Source organism: Paramormyrops kingsleyae, chromosome 14 (genome assembly GCF_048594095.1).
Source record: "Paramormyrops kingsleyae isolate MSU_618 chromosome 14, PKINGS_0.4, whole genome shotgun sequence".
Lineage (NCBI taxonomy): Eukaryota > Metazoa > Chordata > Actinopteri > Osteoglossiformes > Mormyridae > Paramormyrops > Paramormyrops kingsleyae.
In genome coordinates this window covers 14,869,043-14,886,440 of record NC_132810.1, presented here as the reverse complement: position 1 = coordinate 14,886,440, position 17,398 = coordinate 14,869,043, and the positions used below count along the sequence as shown (strand labels likewise).

Here is a 17,398-nt window from a genome sequence, read left to right as displayed (position 1 = left end):
CAGCCGGGTGATGCGTTAGTCCTTCAAGCGTTTCTACAAATACACGGAATGCGCGTAATTAATTATATGCAGTATTTTCATTTACACTCGGTTGTTTACCACCAGAAAAGTTGAACAAAAACAATTCAGTGAGAAAAACGATTACAAAAAACAACAATCGAATCTATACTACATTAACAACAATCCATCCGGTTCATATAAGTGCATTGTGGGATATTTTCGTCACACTCGCATCAGCCAATGAGCGCATCCCAGAAACTGTGATTGGCTGAGCCGTCCCGCGAACGCGAAAGCAGGATGGCGAAGTAGGAGCCGGGAAGAATCGCCGGTATTTCTTGGGCGGCTGTCGATGTCTGTCCGGATCCGGCGGTGATCGTGTCACCGGGAAGCAGGAGTTTGCGAGACCCGGCGGATGAGAGTCTTTCACAGCTTGGCTGTCATTTTCAGCGACCTGGCTACGTCGTTGTATCCGAGTGGACAGGATGAGTCCGACGCGGGAGATCAAACGTGAGCTAACTAAATATCTCAACAAACGCATTCGCTTCTTCGCGAACGTACTTGCCCAGTGAATTTATTTTACTCATTGTCACATAAAAAGTTATTTTGCATGGCATGCATTTTATGATGATATCCGCACTTACAGAGGACATTTGCGTGTAGGCTGCTTATGTAGATCACGGTGTTAAATTTTATTATAAAAATATTCCTTTAATGTTTGTGATAGTAGCTGAAACGGCACCTAGCTTTATTTTTTTCCACTACTACACACAATAAACACTCTAGTGTCAGTCAAGGGTGATATTATGATTTAGTTATATAGTAACGAACACAATTGATATCGAGACACTTTTCCCTTCTGACTCCTAATGCAGAGCTTTCAAAAGCCAAAATCAAGGCGCAGAGTACCAGCAACCTCAAGGAAGAAGCCAGTCTGTGCAACCAGCTGGGAGAAGCCCTGGCCCGCATCGGTGAGACACAGCCGCCGGCCCCAGTGTTGGTCCGGATAGAGGGAGATGCTTCGTACTGCACACTGTGCTCTAGTGTCTCTGTGACGGTCTGTCATTAGCAGCAACCTTCTATCATCAGACTCGGTTAATGTTGCAGATAGACACTGAAAAGTTTATGAAATGGTCAGGGTCAGTGAGCACTCTGCTGCCTCTCTCAGGTGAGTTTGAGGCTGCCATTGAGGAACATCGGCAGGAACTCGCCCTATCAGAGGTCCTACAGGATGTGATTGGCAGCGCCGTGGCCAATCGCAAGATAGGGGAGTGTTTTGCGGAGCTTGGCAACATCGAGGCCGCATTGAAGGTGAGGTCGTCCGAGTTATCCCCCATACAAATAATAAATAGAAAAATTATCTGGTTTCTATTCGTAATGGACAGATGACTCTCTCATGGTGTGTGCAAGTGGCGTTTGTGCGTGTCTGACTGACACATTCCCAGCTCGCGGGTTGACAAGTCGCCGATTCCTTGCTCCAGCATCAGCGCCGTCACCTGGAGCTGGCGCGCTCGGTCCGGGATTCTGCCGAGGAACAGCGGGCGCTGGCCACCATCGGCCGGACCTTCCTGTTCCGCTTTGAGTCGGACCAGTCGCGGGAGAGCCTGCAGCACGCAGAGGACGCCTTCCGGAAGAGCCTCTCCATCGTTGATGAGCGTCTGGAAGGTGAGCGTGCTTGCTTGGGAGTCCATGTTTAGAGGCGTCATGTGGAACAACGCTGTAGTCTGTAGCACAGCTGAGTCCTTAAAGATGAAGCATGTTTTCTGGCTGCACTGACAAGTTTCACCTCGTCTGTGCCCCCTGCAGGCGCAGTACCGGCCCGCGAGCTGAGTGAGATGCGCGCACGCCTCTTCCTGAACCTGGGCTTCGTGTACGACGGCCTGAAGGAGCCGGAACGGTGCAGCGACTTCATCCGCAGGAGCATCTTCATCGCTGAGTGAGGGGCTGCCCGCCTCCTGACCTTCGACCCCTCCCCCCACAGCCCGCCTTCCTGTCACAACCGGCTTCCCTGTCTCATCTCTCCCTGCTCCCCCCCATGTCTGTCCTCGCAGGAAGAACCAGCTGTTGGAGGACCTCTATCGTGCCAACTTCAACCTGGGCAGCATCCACTTCCGGCGGGAGCGGCCGTCGCAGGCGGTGCGCTGCCTGGAGCAGGCGCGGGACTGCGCCCGCAGGATGAAGGACAGGTTTGGCGAGAGCGAGTGCTGCAGCAGCATCGGCAAGGTGACGCCTCCGCTGACGTCTGTTAACTGCTCACCCGTCCGACAGTTTCACTGCATATTTGTGTCTATTTTTTTATGTGTCTTTGACTGTATTTCTGTCTTATGTTTAGCTGTCCTGGTTATTCTGTTTATCACCACGACCAAAGAGATCAAAGACTCATCTCGGTGGCAATAAGGATACTCGCTTGTTCGTTTGTTTGCACTTGACACCGGTTAGGTTCCTGAAACAAGAGGCACTCGTCGTTAGTGCTCGTCTGTGCCTCTGATACCCGCTTTTGTTGCGTGATGGTTGGCTTTGAGGCTCCTGTGGTCGTTGGCATTTCTCTGAAGCGCCGTAGGGAGGCACCTGCCCGATTGGTGCACTGGCGTGACCGTTGCCGTCGTGGCCCAGGTGCTGCTGTCTCTGGGGGACTTTGCCGCTGCCCGGCGCTCGCTGAAGAAGGCCTTCACCCTGGGCTCACAGCATCCCGCAGACAGACAGGCCGTCAGGCGGATGCTGAAGCAAGGTGGGCGTGTGGTGGGGTGTCACGCTTCCGCGCTGACAGTCTCGGGACACTTCCGCAGCAGGTGGTGAAGATCTCCGCGTTCCGCATCTCCGCAGCAATTCGGGGGTGCCAGCTGGAGGAGGCGCTGTCGGAGCTGGGCGCCGGGCCCTCACAGGAGGCGCTGGGGCTCTGGGAGCAACTGGGCGACCTGCTGTCTAAGGTTTGCTGCTACAGCAAGGCGCTGGAGGCCTACCAGTCACAGGTATGTGGGCCACAGTCAGGTGTCTGGTCAGGGTTTGGTGGGTGGCTTGGTCAGGGAGGTGTCCGCCTGCTATTACTTGGGCTCTGCTCTTTAGCAGACCGGTTACTCCTGCTGTCTTCCACGTGCCCCCAGCTGTCCAGTGCAGTGGCGCTGGGGAAGCCGGCCCGGGAGCTGGCTGTGATTCACGTTTCCCTGGCTGCCACCTACACTGACCTGAGGAAACCCCAGGAGGCCCTGGAGCACTACCAGCGGGAGCTGGAGCTGAGGCCGGGCGGCCCCAAGGAGGTAGGTGTGTGTGTGTGTGTATATAAATATATGTGTGCACCTGCGTGTCTGTTTATGTGTGTGTGCGTTGGCTCCGCCCACCCACCCGTGTGCTCGTCCCCTGGCAGGAGTGTGAGTCCTGGCTAAACATGGCCATGTGTGTGGAGGACAGCAGGGCGCCCCCGGAGGAGGTGGAGCGCTGCTACAGCTCAGCTCTGCGCTGTGTGGAGGGAGCTGGGCTCCACTCCATGCAGGTGGGTGAGGGTGCTGCGCTTTGGGGGCCACCAGGGGGTGTCTTGTTATTCTGTGTCATAAGTGATCATGTGTAATTGGCTGATTGGCTAATCAGGTGACTGACTGCTCACCTGTGTCCTACCCCCCACCCCAGCGCCGTGTCCTGAAGGCGTGGCTCGCCGCCCAGCAGCGATCCGGGTCGGCCCAGTGTGCCGACACAGAAGCACGACTCCTGCAGCTTGGGGTTGTGGATGAGAGCGAGGGAGAGGAGAATGAGGAGGAGGAGGAGGAAGAGGGCAGCAGCGAGCCTCAGGAGGATAGTGACATCCAGCTGTCTGACTCAGGTGACGCTGGGCCCAGAAGGGGGACAGGTTGGTGTTACCATGGTAATGGTGATGCTGACATGCGGGTCTTCCAGCAGACGAGGACCTGGAGGAATATGATAAGCTGGTTCCGGGCCGGAGGCGCGCTGCCCGGGTGAGTTTCAGGCAGTGTGTCGGGGGCGGGGCTTGTGTAAGGCCGGGGTTCGATGATGCTGCGGCTCTGTGTGCAGTGGAACAAGCGCAACGAGAAGGGCGAGACGTGCCTGCACCGGGCCTGCATCGACGGCAACCTCAAGCAGGTCCGCCTCCTGGTGGAGCAGGTGAGGCCCGGCCCGGTTGGCAGACCCCCGGCCCGGTTGGCAGACCCCCGGCCCGGTTGGCAGACCCCCGGCCCGGTTGGCAGACCCCCGGCCCGTCTCTGCACTGAGCGGCTGATGATGCGCCTTTTCCAATAGGGCCACCCGATCAACCCCAGGGATTACTGCGGCTGGACCCCACTGCACGAGGCCTGTAACCATGGACACCTGGGTGAGCAAAGGGGTGGGGGGGTCGGTGAGCAAGGGGGTGGGGGGCCGGTGTATTAAAGCCATGCTGAAATGCCCCCCATTTCAGAGGTGGTGGCACTGCTGCTGGACCGAGGGGCCAACGTGAACGACGCTGGGGGCCCGCTGTGTGAGGGGGTGACTCCGCTGCACGACGCCCTCGGCTGCGGTCACTTCCCGGTGGCCAAGCTGCTGCTGGAGCGGGGGGCCGCCGCCGTGCTCCGAAACGCCAAGGTCAGCCCCCCCGCCGGGCCGGCCCGCTCTGCAGCACCGCATGGGTCGTCACTCTGAACCCCCCCCCCCTTCCGCAGGGCTTGACCCCTCTGGACTGTCTGCGGAAGTGGTGGAGGACGTACAGCCGCGAGCTGGACCAGGAGACGCGGGACGAGTGTGCCGTCATGGAACGGCGACTGAAGGCTGCTATGGCAATGGGTAAGGAGGGGCCGGGGGCCGGCCTGCTGCACTAGCGCTCTGAGGGCTGTGTCGGGTGTAAAGTTGGGACTCCTGTTTTCCCAGCATGCACTGCTCCGGTCATGCCGAAACCTACAGGAGTGCTGCAAGACAGCCAGCTGTATGACGCTGAGAATTCCGAGCCCCTGCTTCTCTCTGAGCAGCCCTGTTCTTCCCCGGAGGAGCAGAGGTCTAGGGAGTCGGATGCAGTACCGCAGAGCCCCACCAGGAGGTGCCATTTGGACAGGGGCCGTCGGCAGCGAGGGACAGAGGACGCAGTTCTTTATGGGGTATTCCTTTGTGTGGGCTTGGGCTTCGGTGCAGGATTCTGCCATTCTGTGTGTGTATCTCTGACCTCATACTGCGCCCCCCCCCCCCCCCCCCCCCCCCCAGCGTGACAGCCCTTCGAACCACAGTGATTCTGACGGGTCCATAAGCCCTTTGCGGCCCGTCCGCCCTCGCATGCGTTTCCCAGAGCCCCCTCCAGCACGTGCTCCCAGCCAAGACTGCCGGCTGGCTTCTCCACTGCCCCCTGACTGTGGGCCAGAGGACTACCAGAGGACCATTCGCAACCTGGGCAGTGCGCAGACCCGCCTCCTTTCCCAGAACCTATCAGAGCCCTGCTTCAGCAGCACACCAGCAGCACCAGCCAATTGCAGGTCAGCACTAGTTCCAGAGGAGGACTATGTGGAAGATGATTGGCTGGAGGATGATTTGGGCGAAGCTCAGCCAAAAAAGAGGCGGAGAGTTTGGGCGGAGCAGCCAGAGAGGAGGCGGGAGGCCAGTGACCATCGTCATGGCAACTCATTGGATCCGTCGGGGGGTGGTAGGTGATCGGACTCGTATGGGTTCTGATTGCTAGAATCGGGTTCCTACGGCGCTAATTGTTGACTGAGACACTTAAATTGGTTAGATGTTGTTACTGTTCTGGTTAATGGTGCTGAACATGGATACTGAAGGAAAAGCAGCTAGACAAATAGTATATTCCCCACACTTTTCTCTTGTTGTCTCCTGTAGTTACCCCCTCCTCCAAAGGGGGGCGATCTCTGAATCAGATGAGCCAGAAGAGCCGGCAGGTGAAGATGACCCAGCTTCCTGGGCTGGTTCAGCTCGGGAGGAAGGAGGTCAGCCGGTCTCAGAGCCCCTCCATGGAGGAGCAGCCTGGGAACGCGGCCCCCGCTGCACACGGCACACAGGTAGGCCCCCCCCCTCATCACACTGCCCCTCCCCTGGGAACACGGCCTTTTTGTAAAAACACATTTTTAAATATATTTCTTTTTAAGAAAATAACACATTTTCTGTCTCTTCCAGCCACATTCTGTACCTCAAAGTATGCCTACCTCTATGCCTGCTCCAATCAGAATGAGGGTCAAAGTTCAGGACAATGTCTTCCTGATCCCGGTTCCTCACAGGTCAGTGTCTCAATACTGCTTCTGTACCTGACTGTTTTTAGAACCATTTTCATGTTCAGCCAGCAGAGGGCTCTCTGACTTGTTCGGTCCTGAAAAGTGCTGCTTCTTAGTTGTAAATTGTCTGCACAGGTTTCCCCCGCTATCTGAAAGTAGAGCGCGGTATTATACACTGTACATAACTGTATATGCTATACTTTTTCTACGACTGGCAGTGCAATTGGGTTGTTCACACCAGCATCACCATAAACGCACGAGCCATGTGCTATGACGTTATCATGTTGCTAGGCGATACGATCAGCTGCATCATGATCTCAGGGGACCGCCGTCACCAGGCGTACAGTCCGGTGTTGACCACAGCATCGTTATGTGACGCGTGACTGTATAGCTGCAATTGGCTTACCGATGAACAAATGCAAAATGCTTTTTTTGTTTTTCTCCTCTATGGGTTTCTCTCCGTCGGAAAAAACAGATGCTAATGTAGGTCTTCCGTAAAGGCGGAGTGGCGTAACGTGAACGTTCGTAAGGTGGGGGATGCCTGTGTTGAGTTTCCTAGCCGATGTGTTTTATCCAAAGTCCTGGTGTTTCCGTGCCCCCCCCGTGAGGGGCTTAACGCATGTCGGCTGATGCCCCCCGTGTGTCTCTCAGTGAGGCGGACAGCTGCACCGTCTCCTGGCTCTGTGCCCAGGCCGCCCAGCGCTACTACCAGGCCTGCGGCCTCCTGCCACAGCTCTCCCTGCAGAAAGAGGGTGCTCTTCTGTGCCCCAGTGACCCGCTGCTGGCCGTGCTCCAGACCAACGAAGAGGTGAGGCCGGGTGTCCTTCGGGTGGGGAGGGGGCGAATCGGCACCCCCCTTATGGGCATGGAGTGGCCGTGCAGGCCCCCTGACTCGGGGCTGTAACCTCCCCCAGGTCTTGGCTGAGGTTTGCTCCTGGGACCTCCCTCCCCTGCCTGAGCGCTACAGGAAAGCGTGTGACAGTCTGTCTGTGGGTGAGTCTGCCTGTCGCCCCTGTTTATAGGCACCCTGACAGATTCTGTGCAACCGGCTTTCTCTATGTCCTGTTATCTCGTTTTGTTTGCTCTACCTTACAGCTGAGAACAGGCTCGTGTCCCGCCTGTGTGAGGCACAGGATGGCCGCCCCTCTGTGACTTTTTGTGGCCTCAGTCTGCCCCCTGCTGGCCTCGCCCCGTTACTTCGTGCCCTAAAGTTACAGGCCTCCTTAACGGAACTTCGTCTCTCGGGCAACCGCCTCCACGATGACGTTATGCCCGAGCTTGTTTCTGCTGTGATCACCATGCCCAAGCTCCGCCTCCTTGACATTTCAGCCAATTGCATCACAGGGGAGGGGCTGAAGAAGGCGAGTGCGGTATTGGACAGCCAAAACGCGGCAGCGTTTCCAGTAAGACTGAGGCTTCTTTCCTTGCTGATCTAATGGTCTGTCTGTGTCTTACACACAGACCTGGCTGTGTATCTCATCTCCTTCCCCCCTCTCTAGTGTCTGGAAGAGCTGAACCTGAGTGCTAACCCTCTGGGAGACTGGGTATCGCAGCCTCTGTCCTCTGTCCTGTCAGCCTGCCCCCTGCTGGCCACTCTGTCCCTGCAAGCCTGTGGCCTCACTGCTCGTTTCCTGCAGCAACATCGCCTCCTGCTGGCCAGCGCACTTGCGGGTGAGCCTTTCCTGACCCTCGTTCTGTGACCCACTATGTTCTGGTCGCCTTAAATGGACCTCAGGAAATTAAAAGAATTTAAAGGGCTAGATGCTCAGTTGCCCCCACCACACACACACACACACACACACACACACACCCCTGCTGTGATGTGCAGCTGGTGGGGCTTACAGTCCAGCAGAAAGAGGAAGCCCCCATATGATTCTCCAGAAAGGGTTTTGTGGGCCAGGTTAACCAATCGGGTTAAATGCCAGCAGCTGGCCAGGTGCTGGGCAGCCTTTCCTTATCAATGCCTGGCTCGACACTCTGGTTCAGTTCCCGGTTGGTGGCTGGTTATGGCCCCTGAATCTGCTTCTTATACCTGGAGGATCTGGAGGTCCTGAACGCTTAGCCTTCTCTTACCAGCACCCATAATGACGGTGTCCCCCATCCAGGTACGGGTCACCTTCGCTCGGTGTGCCTTTCCCACAATGCACTGGGCTCCACCGGACTTGAGCTGGTGCTGAAGAGCCTGCCTCTTCACTGCCTGACTCGCATCCAGCTCTCGGCCGTGTGCACAGGCCCAGCTGACCTCCCTGGCGTCGAGCACCTGGCTAAGCATCTATCCCAGGTAACCCGAGTCGCCAACCTGCTGCTGCCTGACCCCCTGCTCCCGTCTAACGTCACGCTCACTCTCTGCCCCCCTGCCTGGTCCCCGCTCACGTTTGGCTTCTCTCGCAGGGGGACTGCACCGTGCAACATCTGAGCTTGTCTGCCAACGGCCTGAGTGACGCGGACGTCCTGTGCTTGGCCAGGTGTGTTTCTGCTCCTTCTCTTTGCCTTCAAAATGCATGACATTTATTCAGCAGATGTTTTTGTCCAAAGCAGCATACAGTTGAGAGGGCAGAGTCTGACAGTCCCTGGAGCGGCTCGGGGTTAAGAACGTTGCTCAGGGCTCCAACGGTGACATCACACTGCCGGCCCTGGGGTTTGAATTGGCAGCTTTCTGGTCACAGAAGGCACCGTAACCTGCTGAGTCACACACAACCCCCCGTAACAAATTAAGGCACAAAATGATAGAAAACAGCCGTATTGTTGTGAGTCAAGTGTGTGAAACGGTGTCACTGAAAACCACGTCCAGCAGAACGGTGTAAAAATGCCGGTTTTCCACATGCTGCATTTTGGAAGAGGCACAGCAGTGATCTCCTGCGTCTGAAGGCAGCGTCTCAGTGTTTATTCCCCCCCCTCCCCCTGCCAGGTGCCTGCCCCTCTGCCCATCTCTGGAGTCCCTAGACCTGTCGGGGAACCCCGGTGTGACGGAGGCTGGCCTCGGTGCCTTGCTGGGTGCAGTGAGGGACTCGGGGCGAATGCTGGCCTTCCTTGACCTGCAGGGTAGGAATGACCCCACGCCGACTCCACACTGACCTCACGCCGACCCCCTACAACATGAAATGACAGGAGACGTGGTCCTGCTCAGAGTGTTGTATTGTGTGGCAAGGGTCGTCATGGAAACAACTCTCAAACCCGTGCAGTATCAGTGTGCATGTTGTGTGTCTGATCATTTCCTGGGAAGACAAGACGCTCAGTCTTGGACGGGTTAAGCTGGAGGTGATGGTCCTTCATCTAGGTTGTGATGTCAACCAGGCATAGAGAGATCTGGGCAGAGACCATGGTGCCATCAGCAGAGAAGGTCAAGCAGATCTGGATGTCACAGGCATAGTAGTGCCCCTCACAGAAGCCACGAGAATGACTGATCTAGAAAGGTAAAGAGCGAAGAAGAGAGGACCAAGGACAGAGCGTTGAACACCAGTTACCTGATGTGATTCAGACACCTTTGCATGCTAAGCTACTTGGAATACTCTGCCGAGTATGAGTCAGTCCAGAGCAGCGCATTCCCTGTGATGCCAAGAGGAAGGGTGGCCGGGAGGATTTGCCGAGAGGTCTAGAAGGATCAGGACAGGTGTGAAACCAGGCTGAAGTGGGTCCAGTAGGTTGTTCTTGGTGAGTAAGTCGGAGATTTTGATTGAGGACAGAACGTTTGAGTACTGGACAAGAATAAGAGGAGGGAGACCAGCCGATAGTTCTCAGTCTGTGAAGGATCGCATGAGTTTAAGCAGCAGCGTTACCCCAACCTGCTTAAATGCGGCAGGGAATGTGCCAATCATAAGGGATTAGACTAATCAAGTGGGTAAGTGCAGAAGATATGGCTTGGATCCGGTCCCCTCCCAAGTGGTGGGCCGACAGCTCAGCAGGTCAGACACTACCATGGGCTGTACCCAGGCCTGCTGTGGGTCCGCAGGCGGCAGGATTTCCAAGGCCCCCCTGCCCACACACCTCTCCCCCACCCCCACACACATTTCCCAGTTGTGCACTGGTCACTGACTGACTATAATGTACACACAACACATTATCTATTTGTACACGGTGATAGAACTCTTATTATGGGCACTTAAGTTCAAACACGATCTACTGGGGAGGTGCTTACAGCCATAGCTTGCTGATTGGTTGGTGCTTACAGCCATAGCTTGCTGATTGGTTGACCACAAGCACCAGGGCAACTTGGAAGTTACGCGGAAATGTCTGGGAAAAGAGAGAATTAGCAAATATTGAGCATTTGGAATTATATTTGTTTATGTTTGTGTATTATCGAGCCTATCAATAACTAACAAAATGACTTGTTTATCCTCCATTGTTTTGGCATGCTGGTGTAGTTTCATTTGAAATTCTGTGAGGTTTAACCTATGAGCTTTTTACGTTTCCCATGCTTATTCAGCATTAAGATCCCAGTTCTGTTGTGCGTTGGGAAAGCCAAAGTCCCTGGTCCAAAGGCCATTTAAAAGAGCAGATCAAACCCATTTTTGAATTAGAGAGGGAAAGTATAATTGTTTTTCACCACTATGTTAAGGAAAATTAGGGAGATAAATAAACTACAATCATTCACAAATACTATATCAAATTTTCACAAATATTTGTGAAAAAAATATTCAAGCAGGTTAGAAGGTGCTTTTGCCCCCCCCCCCCCCCCGGGGACAACTGACCCAAATTCAACCCCCCTGTTGGTATCCCTGGCTGTACCCCTAGTGGTCTGGAGATTTGGGGGTCCTCTCTGGTCAATCGACCGCTAGCCCCGGTGACCGTGGTCCTGCTGCGCTATTGACCTCGGGTCCACAGTAACACTTAGGCCCAGTCTCTCATCCCACGAGTCGCACGCTTGGTTGCGATTCCTTGCCGGTGTAGCCTGCTCAGTTTGCATGCACTGTCCCCCCCAGGTTGCTCAGTGTGGCGGCCCTGTGACACGGGGACAGAGGATGGCCTGTCCTCCTGTGTACGGGAGCTCCGGCTCTGTTCCCGCCGGCTGGAGAAGCTCGATCGGCAGGCTCTGCTGCACAGCCTGGGTGTGCTGGAGGAGGCTGTCCTCTCCCGAAACTCCCTGTGCCTGATCAGGACTTCCCCTGCCCTGTGACGCCGCACCCGCCCCCCAGGAAGACCAGACACCTGCTCCACCAGCTTCTGAAAATCTATCAGATGGATACTTTCCCTGGAGCCCTTGGCGTTAAGGACTATATTTATTATGTACTGATTTGTGTGTGTCTGTGTGTTTGTGTGTGTTTGTGGGCACATGATGTAGGGCTATAAGTGTGGGGTTTCTGAATTGTTATGGATGTCTCGTGCCCTTTAAAAAAATCACTTGGATCTGTCCGTAAGTGTGATGGACCTGAATTAATGGTGCATATTAAAACCATGGAAGTTTTCATCCTTTCTGTTGGATCCCAGTTTTTCTGCTGCCCTAATTGACTGAGACTCCTTCAGCTAAGCGAGTGGGATGTGTGTAAATGCAGCAGCACCCAGTGCCACCTGAGTGCCGACGCTGCCGCAGGGAGGTGAAAGTTAATATCACAGGACCATTGTTTTTTTTTTAATGCTGCTTACTTTTATTTATTTTTATTTTTTTTAAAACTTTGCATGACATTTTGAATAGAAGCTGACATCTGTGTCTGGCCTTCAGATGCATCTCAGGAATCCTTCTGCAGGTTACCTTTAAAAGCAAACAGCACACAAGTTCACAGGTTAGCGTACAATCGAGTTCATACCTGAAGACCCCCCTCTACCTACATTTTAATCGTGTCTCCATACGCAGGACATTAAGTGCTACCTGTGAGCAGGGGTGTTTAAATTGGCTTCATTCACTACCCCAATAAACAGACATTTGTATTTAAATGATGTCCCCCCTCCCGCCCCGTATCAAACTCTGCCTGTGAGGTGCACTTACTCTCATACTTACAGATGCTTGCAGGCTTTGAGCTTGTAGCAGGCATGAGGTGCATCGTCTTTAGTCTTCGACAGCTCATCTACCAACTTGTCACTCAGGTTGGTGACCAGTATTTTGCACAGACCTTTTACAAAGAGTGATGTGTTGTCACACGCAGCATGTAGGAGTTTTCGGATAAATCCCTGAAGAAACAGTTTCAGAAAACACTGTTCAATGTCATGAATATAATTGATTCCTAGATTATGCTTGGCTTTCAAATGATCATTTTCGATCATTTTCAAAATGTCCTATGTAAATATCCAGAGCATCTATTTAACGCACGAGTGCGTCAGGTGGGACGCTGCTTGCCCTGGGGTCCTTCACCGGTTCAAAAAGTCCGAGGGGGGGGGGGGGGGTCATTACCGGGTCTGTATTGCTCCCCATGCCTTGCTTTACTGTCTCCACAATCCATCTGCAAACAGTGCAGGTGTCCGGAAACTCTTCCTCCAGCAGAGCCTCCAGCTCCTGAAGGTCCTTGCTGGTCTGGGGTGGTGGGTGGATGAGCCGGGAAAAGTTAGTTAACCACAGAAACATGATAGACCCGCATCGTCAGAATTAACATACAGAATGAACTTCTCATCATTTTTATTATGATACGCCTGTCCGTGGCTTAACATCTAGAATGTAAAGGAGAGTGGATCCATTAGTCAATTATCTCCAAGCAGTGTGATGGAGAGGCTGCAGTGTGAATGTATTCACTTTGCAGGGTGATGACTGGAGTATTAAGGTATTATTAATATTAAGGTAATAAATGTGCTTCACCGCTCACCTCGTTGATCTTCTGAAAGTACACCTCGCGGTACTCCAAGCGGTCCACGATGGCTGTAGGCAGGCAAGAGCATCAAAATCAGATGGAGCGAAGAGAAGGACATGTAAGCATGCTGTCATTAAGAATCAGAAGTAAAAACTGGAGAGATCCTCCTCACCCTGCTAAATACGATTTTAATAACATAAATTAAGAATAAATTGGATTTGGTGCTGTCAGAAATGATGGCCTTTTGTTCCTTGGACAGCCCTGTCATTTGGTCCAGCCATCTATTCTGTACTCGCCCCCACACTCTTCAACTTGTACAATTTCTAGAATTACTACACAGGTAAGTTATAATCGAAACGCTAACTGTGATTACCGCATGCTGCGCACACATAGCCTAGGGCTATTCAGTTTTTGCTACACTGCTAACGTAATACAACGACCTGACTCCATAACTACATAACCAATCAGAGAAATCCTGTATGTTTTTTTTTTCCAGGCAAATCTGCGTATGAAATGCTAGAGCAGAGGTTACTAACAGACGGACCGCGGTCCGGGTCCGGACCCAGAAGCTGTCCTATACGAACCCGGACCGATAGCCAAAACATTAAGTTATTATTTAAAACCTGACGCTTCTATTTTATCCGGCGCAACTTTTGTGGTCTTTTCGGTAGTGGTTTAGCAGTAGAACTGTAGAACCGCCGTTTCCCACGCCAATGAACATCAAACACCTCTAACCGCCAAGCTAGACGTAGTTCGGCTCATGCAGCCCTTTGTCTGCGCTGATGTGCCATTAGTGTTAATAGCAGCAGCGAAGCTAAAACCCGCAACCAAAAATTCGTAATGATCCTAACAGAGTGACTGGTCTGTCCTGAAATCATACAGCTGAAAAGTTTTTAAATACAGTATACGTATTATATAATATAAATAAATAGACGTAGTTTATTGTTGATTTCATGTTCGTTGAAGTTTCTGCTTTTTAACATTATGTATAAAATAATGTTATCTGTTATATAAATAATCTAAACAAAAAAATTACGTTTTCATGGCTGCCAAATGTCAAGCATCTGGCATGACACTCACGCTTTCAGACTCACGATGGAAATCTTACGGCAAATCTATATTATTCCATTATAAAACCTAAAATTAGCTACGTCAAAGGTGTATTTACATGGTTAAATACAAAAGCAGACTATTTACAAGGTATAAGAACTGTTACATGTGTGTGTAGACATCTCGAATTGACCATCTCACTCCAGCCAGCTGGCCGAAGTTCTGTGTCACGTGACAATAAATATTGTCAAAACGTTTTTGAATTGTACTGAATTAATTTGATTTGACAGTCAGGTACTGATTAAATGCAATGTTGATGCAACTAATAGGCTACTTAAATATATATCACACTAAATAGTTAGACATTATGATATTCCGGACCTTTGTTTCAAGAAATTTTCTCTAACTGGACCTCTTTAAATTTTAGTTGAATACCCCTGTGCTAGAGTGTCATCCTGACTGGGTGCTATCATTGCACCTCGGGCACACAGAAGTCAAGGCAATGCACACTGAGCGGTTTAACCAGAGGACAAAGACACAGCAAGCTCTCACAAGGAAGACTGCACCTGTAATACCAGCAAGCCAAATATAGCTGGCCAGAGATCAGAGATGGATGTAGCTGCATCAACGGATGCATCTACACCAGGGGTACCCAATCTTATCCGCAAAGGGCCGGTGTGTATGCAGGTTTTTGGGATAACCTTTCCTGCTTGCCTGCACCGCGAGCGTAACATTATCAAGCTAACATAATCAAATGTCTGAAACAACCCTTTTATTTGCTATCGTCATGTGGCACTGCTTCAGTTTCAAAACCGCTTCCAGTTTGTCACTGCTACAATGTCTGCAAATTTTGAAAAAGATTCATGCAATACCTTTATAGTTACTGCGTTCACAGGACCAAATATTTTTTACAACTGCCGTTTCCTTCCTTTGCTGCCCCACAGCGCTGCTACTTGTCTTATTCACAAGATCAAATGTCGCGAGCTTTCACTCTTCCCTTTGTTGTCACTTAATGGTTATTGAGTAATCATCTGAATGAGATCAAGTGTCAGAACTGCCCTCTTTAGTTATCATAAAGCAATGCTGCTTCAACTTTGGAGCAATCTGCCTCAAAACTTAATCAGTTTTTGTTCTTCAATCATGTACAGAAATACCTGTACAAAGTTTGCGGCTGAGTCGGCGGTGACTACTAAAGCCCTGTGCATTCCCAGAAGGCTGGGGAATTCAATCATTTAAACAGTTTGTTTTAAACAGTACAGTGAATGTGAATGTGAATGTGAATGCTATGGTTACACATAAATGTTGTGGTGGCACAGAGCATGCTAATGTACTCTCTGATATAATTAAGAAACAAACACTATTTCTGATTTTACAGATGATCAGGACATAGATTATGTTCCCATTTTAAGCTTGGCACATGTGGGTCAATATAATAACATGGCCAATCTGGTCCATCCGTCACCTTTCACCATGAGACCAAGCTTCTGTCATTCTATCAGTTTATATAAATTAGAAAGTGTCTCCAGAGTAACTCAGAGTTATACCTGATTCCGCCAAAGCGCTGAGGAAGAGGACACCGGCGAGGATGCGGATGCAGGTCATTGTCATAAACCCTTCGGAAGCGTCGTCTTGCACGGTGTAGAAACGGACCTATTTAAAGGTGGGGGCTTCCTCTCTGTGCTGGAGTGTAAGCCCTCCCAGCTGTGCATTGTGGGGGGCGGGGGCTGAGCACCTGCCCCTTTTGCCCAAGCAGCTGAAAATCCTTCCCATTAGAGGCAAATTTTACAGAGGGGGTGCAGGTGCCCCCAGTTGAACATAAGAACATAAGAAATTTACAAACGAGAGGAGGCCTTGCCCCTTGAAAAAAAATTGTGCAGCCCTGACTAAACACTTTTCACACGTCCGCAGATATATTTCATCACTTTCACATGGCTCTTGCTTTGTGACTGAACTCATTCTAATCCTATTTTTGCTGGTAGCACACAGTGGAGTCAATCATCTGAACAAGTGTGACAGACTGCAGCCAGTGATTCTCAAATAAATGTGAAGAAAATTCAGGTTCAGGTTCAGGCTTGATGAACTGGAGATCTCAGCATATGAATATAACTTTCCACCCTGGTGGTTCCCCATGGCTGGAAGCCACCAGAGAAAGCCCTCACCACCCCTCTGTGCCATGCATGTAATATCAAATATGCCCAACATTATTTTTTTCACAAGAGATGACTGGTAAATGATCACACAGTTTTTATGTTATGTTAGGTCCAAAGGAACATGCTACATCAAGCTGAAGGGCCCCGCAGCGATATGATTTCTCTTCCAGCTGTGGGATATGAACCAACAACCTCCAGGAAACAGATCCCTGACCTGCTGATTACACACCTGCCACCGTGTCTCCGTCTTCTTCTTCTTCTTTGTGGGTTGGAGCTGAGGGATTTCATTGCAACTCAGTTTAAATGCAGATAAAACAAAATTTATGCTCTTCACCACTTCAAAAACAGATAGATTAGCAGTGGCTGGGAAAATTTTAATGAGAGATTGTCAACTAATAGAATTGGTATCTAATTTTAAATATCTAGGATTTTTAATTGATGACCACCTGTCTTGTAAGGAACACATTAAGTATGTAGCAAAAAAGTTGAAATCTCTTTTAGGATTTTATTATAGAAATAAATCTTGTTTTTCCTTTTATGTAAAATTAAAACTGGTTGAATCGAGGTTTTGCCTGTTATTGACTATGGCGATATACTGTATATGCACGCATCTGCTCATTTTTTAGGCATGTTGGATAGACACGCACAGCCCGAAGAACACTGCTTTATATAGCTGTGTAATTTATCCAGTTCAAGAGTGAGAACAAAAATGATGACATTCTCAGGCGTGTGTTCTTGAGATTTCTGCATTTAATTTGTTTATTGTTTTTTTCAGTTTGAGTAGGAAAGGATTTCTGATCTGTCAAAGCCTAAGATGAGATCAAATTTATATAACAAGACATGGGTCCTGTGGAGGGTAGTCTTTTCCATCTCGCATGGCCCATCTGTGGCAGACCTTCAAACAGAAAAAGGAACATTAGAAATGATGCCATCCCATGATTTGTATGTTTGTATGAAGCACCATGGTGAGCTGTTTGTAATTTCTGTTGTCTTTTTCCCCTCTCTGTATTTCAGGTACTAAGTGATGCGCTGGAGCCCTGTGAGAGATAAGTGCTGCCTTCCCTTAACTTCAGGTGTTACCTTAGCAGGCTTTAACAGCGGCGCAGATGGTGTTCACATTATCACTGGTCGAAATTTCCTCCACCAAAACGTCAATAAACTTTCCCAACAGATGCTTGCAGATCATTCTCAGGAATCCAATTTCATTGCATGTGTCGGTCAGCAAATTTTTTATTTGTTCCTAAAAAATAGGCAAGAGAACCTCATCACCCAGTGAAGGCATGAAGCTGGCTTGTGCTTC

The 17,398-nt window shown here is 50.9% G+C and overlaps 1 protein-coding gene across 3 annotated transcripts; it reads left to right on the top strand.

Annotated features, from left to right (window-relative positions):
- Window positions 1-195: 195 nt before the first annotated feature.
- Window positions 196-11,589, top strand: tonsl (tonsoku-like, DNA repair protein). 3 transcript variants are annotated; one of them, XM_023834684.2, is made up of 28 exons: window positions 196-507; window positions 873-968; window positions 1,166-1,308; window positions 1,479-1,662; window positions 1,804-1,933; window positions 2,049-2,220; window positions 2,611-2,725; window positions 2,821-2,966; window positions 3,099-3,251; window positions 3,359-3,484; window positions 3,619-3,808; window positions 3,886-3,941; window positions 4,018-4,107; window positions 4,243-4,315; window positions 4,400-4,563; window positions 4,641-4,761; window positions 4,846-5,069; window positions 5,173-5,605; window positions 5,797-5,975; window positions 6,091-6,191; window positions 6,837-6,993; window positions 7,100-7,178; window positions 7,281-7,588; window positions 7,685-7,856; window positions 8,291-8,466; window positions 8,577-8,650; window positions 9,094-9,227; window positions 11,105-11,589. In XM_023834684.2, exons 1-28 carry the CDS (start codon window positions 483-485, stop codon window positions 11,296-11,298), a joined length of 4,215 nt encoding a protein of 1,404 aa, XP_023690452.1. In that variant the 5' UTR covers window positions 196-482; the 3' UTR covers window positions 11,299-11,589. The 3 variants fall into 3 exon arrangements, 2 of the variants coding, with proteins under 2 accessions (XP_023690452.1, XP_023690453.1); XR_011982609.1 differs by lacking the exons at window positions 8,291-8,466; window positions 8,577-8,650 and having other exon boundaries at window positions 11,105-11,242; XM_023834685.2 differs by lacking the exons at window positions 8,291-8,466; window positions 11,105-11,589 and having other exon boundaries at window positions 9,094-9,226.
- Window positions 11,590-17,398: the final 5,809 nt, after the last annotated feature.